The sequence below is a fragment of the Haplochromis burtoni genome, unplaced genomic scaffold, assembly GCF_018398535.1.
Source record: "Haplochromis burtoni strain Fernald_Lab_line unplaced genomic scaffold, NCSU_Asbu1 Contig_885, whole genome shotgun sequence".
NCBI classification, from domain to species: domain Eukaryota; kingdom Metazoa; phylum Chordata; class Actinopteri; order Cichliformes; family Cichlidae; genus Haplochromis; species Haplochromis burtoni.
In genome coordinates, this window is record NW_024583246.1 from 104,419 (window position 1) to 114,412 (window position 9,994).

At 37.0% G+C, this 9,994-nt stretch overlaps 1 protein-coding gene across 1 annotated transcript in view; it reads right to left on the reverse strand.

Moving 5' to 3' along the window:
• Positions 1-9,994, reverse strand: part of LOC102305285 — a gene marked incomplete in the record, with an annotated part of 45,457 nt that overhangs the window by 24,942 nt on the left and 10,521 nt on the right. The window contains 14 exon segments of the mRNA XM_005950988.3: positions 852-986; positions 1,124-1,288; positions 1,822-1,853; positions 1,950-2,120; positions 2,860-2,986; positions 3,092-3,220; positions 3,340-3,378; positions 4,000-4,128; positions 4,329-4,460; positions 4,865-4,899; positions 5,003-5,194; positions 5,562-7,834; positions 7,924-7,985; positions 8,147-8,245. Of these exon segments, the coding sequence (XP_005951050.2) occupies positions 852-986; positions 1,124-1,288; positions 1,822-1,853; positions 1,950-2,120; positions 2,860-2,986; positions 3,092-3,220; positions 3,340-3,378; positions 4,000-4,128; positions 4,329-4,460; positions 4,865-4,899; positions 5,003-5,194; positions 5,562-7,834; positions 7,924-7,985; positions 8,147-8,245 (3,720 nt within the window).

The following is a 9,994-nucleotide window of genomic DNA, read 5'->3' on the forward strand; positions in this document are numbered from 1 at the left end:
ATAAATGTGTCAATAATTAATTAATTACATGTGTCAATAATTAATTAATTACATGTGTCATAACTATTTATTTAATTAATTAATTCCAATTTTAATTAATTATTGCCACATTTAATTAATTATTTAATGGTGTATTTAATTAATTCATTATGGCAGTCCTGGCGTTCCATATCAGTGGGCTGGTTTCAGTCATTATGCAAATGTACTGTTTATAAGATTGGGGAAACCTGCAGTCAGCTGAGACTGAAGAAGTCACTTGGATGAGTGACGAAACGTTTCTCCCACTGAAAACGCTACGTCCAGATGAACAGAATCAACTTTTGGAGATGGTTGTCAACTGGTTGCATTCAGGTTATAGTCCCATATAAAGGCAAAGTTATCAAGCATGTATGTTATTTTGTAGTTAAATTGAAATCCTGCAGGAACAAGATAAAAATTTATTTCAGATTCTAGCTGGACTCTAAAGTTAAGAAATTGAGGTGAATTTGTATGTTTATACTACGTAACAGTTAATCAGTGTATTATCATGAACAGACTGCATGTAATTGCTAACTTAAACCCATTAATTCACAAAATGATTCACTGACTCTGCCTTATAGTTTGTTTTTTTTGTCGCAGTCTTGATACGCCAAAGATGGTAACTGACTGCGCGTGGCCACAGCCCTGGTCCCCACCTTTGAATAAACTACATCAAAGGCAACAAGACTGCAAGTTCATTGTACAAAGTTGCAATGGTTTTGGTTGTGCCAGTCTCCAACTATCATCCAACCATCTTCCCTATGATTTGATCATAGTTCAGCAAAATAACAGACCGAATAACACATCAAAGTTTTGGACGGAGCTTTCCATACCTCAGTGGATCCAGGATGCATGTCCTGTAACACGAAGTGGATATTGAGTATCTGACCTCCGACAGAAATAGGATTTTTCCTGTGCAGTTGAACAAAACTGGTACAGGCATTCCAGTCACTGAAGTACACGAAGGCCTGTAGGTTAGGATAGAAAAAGCCTCAGATAAAAATAAAAGTTTTCAATAAAGCTTTGTTTGATTTAAAAAAACAAAAACAAATGAGGAATATTAAAATGTCTGTGCTTGTGTCAGTCTTCAGCATCTATTCCTCACCCTCCTCTGCAGTGATAAAACAATGATCTTGTAGTACAGAGTATGAAGATTATGAACAGGGAAATGGTGCCACACCAGCTTGGCGACATCCTCGTGTCGGTAGTTCCCTTCTGGCAAACCGGTCAGCATAATGTGGGGGAAAACAGAGCCTGGAGGACGGTTTTTCTATAGGACACAAAGTTAATTCAAAGAGGGGGGAAAAAAAAGCAGAGGCAACACCTGCACATTGTGCTTCCTTTGATAAAGTCATTAACTATTTTATGCTATTTGATACTGAAAACCGTTCATGACATTTTGCATAATTAAGCACAGATTTTCAGAATGTAATGAACATGGGATAAAAATGCAGATTTCATATATATTCATATCAAAATGAGGAGCATGGAGCTTAGAACTGGAGATCAGGGGTGATTGGACGATTGACTCAAAAGCATTACAACATTATTTCTTTAGCAATTAAGAAGAAAATGACAAAAGTTGGTTCAAAGAGAAGCATTTGCAGATTAAGATTCAGCCAGTTTCTCCAAACTTCCAAGGGTGGTTATGCAAACAATTTTCAAACCACTTTCTTAGCCAAATGTTATATCTAGTTGGTAAACAATATCTTATCACAAGTAATTAAAATTACAATTTTCTTGTTACTTGACCAGATTGGAGAATTTATATAAAAAAAATTTTTTAAAAAAAAAAGTGCTTACCTGTTTTTTTGTCAGCTGGACCGTCACAAAATCTATAAGTCAAAAATAAACAGAGTCACATGTAAGAGCCACTTATTTCCTACATTTTGAATCTGGAGTTAAGTTCTAGTTTAATTTGTTTTTCTCACCTGGGATGACAAACCAAGGAGATGTGGTAGGGAACAAAAAGGGATACGTTTTCATTGTAACCCAAAATGGTGAAATGCTTCCCTGAGGAACGCCAAAATTTGCTGTTGGGATTGTTGCCCCTTCAGTGACAACCTTGCTGTCCGGCAAAGCTTTCGCTGCCAGTCTAGGTGCTGCCCAAACAAAACGAAAAAAAAAGAAAAAAAGAGAGCTTTATTTTAATTTATTAAATGCTTTGATTTTGACATTTCCTATTTACCATCATATCATTCCAATTATTTTAAGATATTTAACATATAAAAAAAAAAAAAATAGTGACTAGCTGCTGAGGCAGTTTGTTTTTGTTTTCAATGTAGCAGGCAACAGAATTTTAAGTCAAGGTTAATTCTGTTGTATGCATGTATGGCACACGGTTGGTGTGGTCGTGATAATTTTGTGAGGCCACATAAAGGCTCAGATGAGCTTGCCAAAGTTCTACAAGTTGTCCCTCCATCGCTTGTGTCCAGATCACACGCTACACTGCCGTGCTGCTCTTTTCATCTTCATTTCTGTGTTTGCGTGTGCACAGTGTGAGAGGCTGCGTTGACACCCTCACGACGGCCGACAGGATTTCAAACAGGTTTGATTTTCTTATGACCAAAAGATTGATGCTCGGGAGCTGGTCGAGGTTGCTTCTCGTTACCCCATGTATACTACACAATGCACGACATACGATTAAGGTGAAAATCGGGCCGATCCCCAAAACTGTTGCACGACGGAAAAAAACGACTCTAAATGGGCCAAAAATCACTCAGTGTATGCCCAGCATAAGGGTTACCAGTTACCCTTAAGGATATTTTTAGCTACCTATTATGTAACTCCCCATACATCTACATCTCATCTGCTTTATTTTATCCAAAAACAAAGACTTACGTCTTGCTGTGGATTCATTTCTTGGTATCTTAATCCTGTAGACATTATGGGCAAAGCCCTGTTTCAGGAGGCTGTACCAAACTCCGAGTCGATCAGCATCGTAAATGGACTCAAATTCAATAAACACCTAGAACAGACATGCATAAACATGAAAGATAAGAGAAGATAAGACAACAATGTCTTTTTTGTTTAAATCCTCGTAATCAAATGTATGAACAGGTGTGTTTTTAACCTTGTTGAGGAGAGGCAGGTAGTTTTTGACAGAACCGATTTTTTCCAAAGCTTCCCTGAGATCATTGGCCTCACTTGGTGAGATATTCTTGATGTAGATTACTGTTGATCCATCATCAGTTGTCTGCTGCTTTAAGAAGAGCCAGCAAACGTTCAAACAAATACAAAGAGTTTATTTTTGTTTGTTCATTTGATATGTTATATTTACAAATCTATGTATAATTCAGGGGAGAAAAAAAAGTTACTTACATAATTCACCAGATTCATCAGGGTGCTATAAAACCCAAGCTGAAACATGAATGTAAGGGAACACAGCGTTAAAGGCACTACGCTCTACGGCAAGACATTTCTTACTCTCTTATTTAATTTTGGGTAGTATCATTTCAAACATTTATTGTATGTAAGGTGGTATTTATAAGGCACTTCAGTCTGGAGGGTTTTCTTTTTTCCTTGATACAAATTTAGCAATTTGTGGCGCAGCACAGCAAAAGGCAGCGAAAGATTAATTTATCTAGTTGCATCATCAATAAATCATAATAATTATTCAAAGAACAGACAGTTTGATATTTTCAAGTTAAAAACTTGTAGCAAGGAAATCGAGATAGATAAAAGCTTTTTGCTAATGTTAACCAAGAAGCTTTGAAGTTTGAGGCAACATAAAATATTTTTTAAAAAAGAAAATTTTAAGGCCTTAGTATGGTATTTACATGCTCTATTACATTTAAATAATCTAAAAATTCAATTGATAAAAAACCTACTTTAAACAATATTTTAAAGTTATTTAGTTAATTACCATCCTCTCAGTGCCTTATTTACTAATCTACAGGGATCAACAAGATTGTGCACTAGAAGCATGGCAATTTTTTCCAAACATGCCACAATATACAGTATTTTTGTATTAGTACGTACCGGATTCATTGGAAAGGAGTGGATTAAAAAATCCAAACAAAGTGTGGACCCATTGAGAATAATACTCTTCTCTTTTGACGCTTGAAAAAGCTTTTTTGCCTTCATCAGACTTGGTGCAATGGCAAAAGCCTAGAAGGAAAAGTCACATTTGTTATTATTCCAATTATTCACTGTGCACTGTATACTGTACTTGTGTGTATTTGTGTACTGTGTTGGTGTACACAAATACAAGAAAATGTAGGCTGACCTCACATAAAGAAACCAAAGAGAGACCTAGAAATATACCTGTGGGATCACTGAGTAATGCAGATTTATAACTTGGTACCTACCATACGCATTTGAGGAATAACATAGATGTCATCTTCTAGATATCCAAATTCAAATAGGGTGAGCTGATTGGCAACGTCCGCCTCTGTGTAGCAGCTATTTTCATATTCTGGCAGGTTTGTGATCAACATCACCTTCATTTTAAACAGGAGGGGAAAAGGAGAAATTAGAAGTTAAGATTCAGGAAAGTGAACTTCCCCAAACTATTAAGCAGAATGCAACACAGGAGACAAAAGTATGATGACTATCTTGTAAAAAGAAATGTGAAATGCCAAAAGCACCATTTCTGAAAAACAACAACAACAACAACAACAAAAAACACGTTTTGTTGTCACGTTTGTTGACTAAATTTCCAAATTATCTTTACCAAAGTGGAAAAACATTTGTAATTTTTAAAGACATACAGATAACACTATTACTTTTGCTAAACATTGATAAAGGATATTTTACTAGATTTTTATTATTCTTTTCGCTACAACTAAAACTGAGAGATAGGTTATTCACACCTTTAAGAAAAAGAAGAAAAAAAAAAACTTACCTTTGACAGCAATGTTTTATTATTTTTGAAACAATCTGCGAGGTAGAGTGAACATAAAAACAGTTAAATAAATGGGAGTTTTGATCCAAAAAAAAAACCCAAATAATGACCCACATACAGGCTTCTGTCATTACTTACTCAGGCGATTTCTATCCATGAGCTTTTCCATCTTCTCCCCAAAAGTCAGGTTGCTAAAACTTTGCTGTTGCTTGCCTGCTGTTGCAGCTGTTGGCTCAGTTTTGGAAGATGCAGCTACTGCAGTCGACACTGCTAAAACATTGCTGACAGTTTTTGACAGGTCCTTTTGACTTGTCACAGCAATCAAAAGATCTTAAAAAGGAGGAGAAGTTTTATTCAGATAGATTGCAGTATTTTGAAAAAGAATTTTAGAAGCAAACCTCATGAACATGTCCACAGGCAGACATAAACTAAAGAAATGGCAGCAAACTCAGTAGGAATGTGTTCATAGAAATGCATTGAGTCCTGTGAAAACTATTTTTCAACATGAGTGTATGTTTTTTCATTATCAGTAACAAAGACACAACCTGTATTTTGTGTCTCCAACAACACTGTCCTACATATTCCATGCAATACTAAAGTCACAACTAATAATGCTAATAATGGTGCCTAACTCTTACCTTACTTATTCCTAAAATATGGAGTTTCAGTTTCACAAGCTTAATGGTATCAAACATACCTTTTTGCTGTGCGACTGTGTTCACACTCTGAACCGTCTGCTTTGCCTCCAGGGCAGCTTCAGTTGAACTTCCTGACATTTGCAGGATTTTTTGTCCTAGTGCAGTTGTGGACTCTGGATCTGGCATCACACTCTGTCGGATCTGTGATGAGGATGGCATTTTTATAGTTGTCTGTGGTGTCTTTAGTGGTGTCTTTAATGGGGTCGAAGGTTTGGGTAGAGATGCATCTAGTATGGTGTCAGCTGTATCAATTGAAGGTTGATTCTCCTTGAATTTGGTTGCTAGGGCCTTTTTACATGCTCCAATCTCCAGTGATTCAGCACGTTTGGTATCTTTTGCATCTACATCAACACTGGTAGATTCTACTGGGTGCTTTGTTTCAGAAGCTGCGAGATTTCTTGTTTCAAGAACCTTGGTTGTGTTTTCAAGCACTGTTGCAGATTTTTGAATCTCCAAAGTTTCTGTGTTTTTGACAATGGTCTGTGTCGTATCAGTAGAGCTTTCAACTTCCATGGACTCTGTCTCTTTTGTTTTTCCAGATTCTAGTGATTCACTGTGTTTAGCCTCTTTTGTCTCAGCTCTGGTCTGCAGTCTCTGAGGGTGATCAATTGTTGGTGTGGTCTTGGTTGTACTGGCTGGTGTCTGACCCTCACTCGATTTGGCTAGTAAGGCCTTTTTCTCAGCAAAATGTTCGACTTCCATTGCCTCGTCCACATCATTTTTGGCAGATCCAGGATCTTGAACCTTTGTATCCTCAAAGCAATCCTCAGTGTGTTTGGGCTCTTTTGTCTCAACTTTGAACAATTTTGCCTGCTGCTGTGTTTCAGAAACTGATACATTTTTTGTCTCAGGAATCTTGGTTTTCTTTTCGTGAACTATTCCAGATTCTTGAACCTCTGAATTCTTGTAGGATTCTGTTTTTTTTATGGTAGTCTGTGTTCTATGAGGTGTATGAATCGGATATTTTGTTGGAGATACATCAAGTGTAATCTGAGTTGTGCTGGTTGGTGTCTGATCCTTATTGGATTCGGTTAGTTCAGTTGTTCTGTCAGTAAAATGTTCTGTGGGCTGTGTCACCTTTTTATTCCCAGAATCAAGTGGTTCAGTATGACTGGCCTCTTTTGTCTCAGCTTTGGCTAATTCTGTCTGCTGCTTCATTTCAGAAACAGACGCATTTCTTGCTCTGTCTTCCGGCATAACTGCAGATTCTTGAACATTTGTATCACTTTTGGGAGTCTTGAAGGTCTCATCAGGCTTATTTTCTGAAGCTTTAGGTTTGGGTGGAACATTTGTGGCATGAACTGTGTCCAACATGCCTTTTTGCTCCTCTTGACCCTTTTCGATCCTTTCAGGTGTCTGATTTGTATCCAAAGCAGCTTGAGCTGAGCTCCCTAAAGTCTGTAGTGGTGTTTGTCCTATTTCAGAGGACTCTGGTTCTCGTAAGCATTTGCTACCGGAAAAACTTTCAATTTCCATGGGCTCTACGACTTTTGTATTCACAGACTCTAATAGTTGAGTGTGTTTGACCTCTTTTTCCTTCTGATTAACTTTTTCATCAGCCTGGTTCTTTGTTTCAGAAGCTGTTGCATTTCTTGTTTCAAGTACCTTGGTTGTCTCCTCACTCACCACTGTTGGCTGCTGAAACTTTATTTCCATTTCTGGTGGCTTTAAAGTCTCTACACCAGGCTTATCTTCTGAAGTTTTAGATTGAACATTAGTGCCCTTTACAGTAATTTCTTCCACATTTAATGTTGTTGAAGTTCCTGTTGCAGCCAATTGTTGTAATTGACTTTGAGGTTTGTCGATAGTTGAGGCCGTTTGTGCTTGGGCAACTAAGACCTTTGCACGAGTGACAATTGCAGTTCCTTTAATTGGATTCACAGTCTTTTTTGACAATTGGACCACCTTGACTGTATCTTTAGATGCAACTACAGAGTTTTTAGCATTGCTTTCAGATCTTTTGAGGGCAGGTCTTTGTTTTGAGACTGCATCACCCTGCTGCTTTCCTGAACTTTTGGAATCATTACAACCTTTAAGATTTGAAGCATCTTTCTTCTCTTGAACAACATTTACAGCTCCTTTTGCAGCTACTTTGCCTTGCTTTAAGGTTTTGGAAATCGGTTTTGTTGAGACACTTTTTGCTTTGGAAACCAAGACTTTTGCTTTAGTAACAAGTTTGCCTGTTGTATTTTTTTTGTCTCCAGATGACAAAGACAACGGCTTTTTAAAAGAATTTCCAGTTGAAGCAGATTTAGTTGACTTGACGATTTTTCTGTGAAGAAAAGATTTTAATAAGTGCAAATGACAGGAACAAAGAGAATCTCAATCGAGATGAAGGTCTGAATGTCAAGAATATCTTACTTCGGTGGAAGCTTCTGTTGTTTTTTGGAAAAGGTTGGAAGAGGCTTCTTTGTAACAGTATTCTGTAAACAGATTTAGTTTGAATAAACATGAAAAAGTATAATATATTAAATTACATAATAAAATTAGTAAAAGAAATACAGTATAATGATGCTACAGCAATACATTCCAAGTTTTGACAGTTTGACCATAATTAAAAAACAACTAAGATAAGGTACAATACCTGTTCTCTGACAACAGTGACTGGTATTCCTTTTATGTCGATGCTCTTTAACTTTTTCAGTTTTTGAGCATCCTCTTCTTTCATGAAATTCACTTTTGCCTACATGTGCAAATAAACACACAAAGTGAAATCATTGTGATTATTTCAACCATCTCGACTATGTCCCCACTATATTCACAAACTAAAGGTCAGATTTACCATGTGGGGCAAATTAGCCAGAGACCACATTCACATTCAGTACCAAGACCGGCACAAAGCAGTGGTTCAAAAACAAGCAGACATAACGGCAATCAACTAAACTAAATTTTAATTAGGTATAGGTTGTTTTTTTGTTTTGTTTTTTTTAAATCTTCTCTTCTAAAACAGCACTTCAAATCATGTAATGGCATGGGTTTTTTTTTTAAACAAGCCTGAACTGTCAAATATTGCTCATAAAAAGAGATTTTTTGGGATGAAAAGCATGTTTTGTTGCTTGGATAATCCCCAACCAAACAGCAAAGCAATAACCAAAAACAGAACAAGGGCACTTCTATACATGTTTATGTAACTCAGAGATATGTTAGGTTATTGTAAAACTTTCAGTCATGTAAAAGAGAAAGAGCAATTTCAACTCTAGAGTTTTACTTATCAGGACATGATAAAAATCCTAGCCGTTGCGAGGCTCTAAAATGTTTTGAACACAATCTCATAAAAATTGTGTAAGACTGCCTTTTTTTTTTTTTTTTTTTTAAATGGAAAAAAAATTATTTGAACAAAAACTAAGCCAAGATGGTGAAGCAGTGTGTGTGAAAAACTAAGTAGACCCCATGATTTATTGTGGATGAATTTTGGCCTTTTCTCCCCTTGTTTTCACTTCAGTTCATTGATATGGGCTCAAATTATGGTCATAAATATTTTGTACTTGTAAATCAGGATTTGTATGTGTAAAAAGAATTTGTGTGTTGAAAGAATTTGTGTTTGTGTGTAAAAAAGATTTGTGTGTGGACTTAGCCAAAAAACTACGTGAGAAAGTCTGCACTCAAGTTTCAAGTTACAAGTACGAATTTTGACCCTATTTTTCTTCCTTTCATCTGATTGGCCAATGTCATGTCAATCACAAATTTAACTATCCAATCTGAGAACAGATGGGTTTGGCTGTCGAAGGGTTGCTTTTTTGAACTGCAGGTCCTTGAAGGGTAATAGTTTGAAGCTGGAAGATCTCTATATAAATATCTGGTAGAAGCTAGGTCCCCTAACTTTCAGCAGCTGAAAGGATAAAGTTGTGGTATATCAGTGGTTAGAAATACCATTATTACTTTAGGATTAGTTTAACACAAAGTCAGGGCTAACCCGGGACCATTGCTGTGAGTCACAGTGCGCAGCATAAAGGTCCTTTCACATCGGACGCAGCATGTGCTGCTAATGCTAACTGCTAACTAAAAGCCAAGGATCCAGAATTTGTTGCACTGGCTGCTGAGCTCTGTGGGTTTTTGCAGCAGCTCTATCTGTACTAGATGCACCTGCTCCTTGTCGTTTCTATCTCTGACTTTATGTCCTCTACAAGAGTTTGTTTTTTTTGCTGGTTCTTCAAATGTTCAATAAAAACATGTATGCTCATTCATAACGAAGGAAAGCTTTGTAATTATCCCCACTAGTGAAGACTGTCATTTTCACAACACTGCCCCCCCGCCGGAGGTTCGCAGCGCTGTTTAAAAGGTTCAGGAGATCCCTGTATTAAGCATGTAAACCTGTGACACAAAAATCACAAAACTCAGACCACCACAGACTGTTTTCCTGGTGATGAAGGAACACCTGGGCTGGCATGTAAAAGGGCATTTATTCCGTTCAAGGACCTGCAGTTCAAAAAAA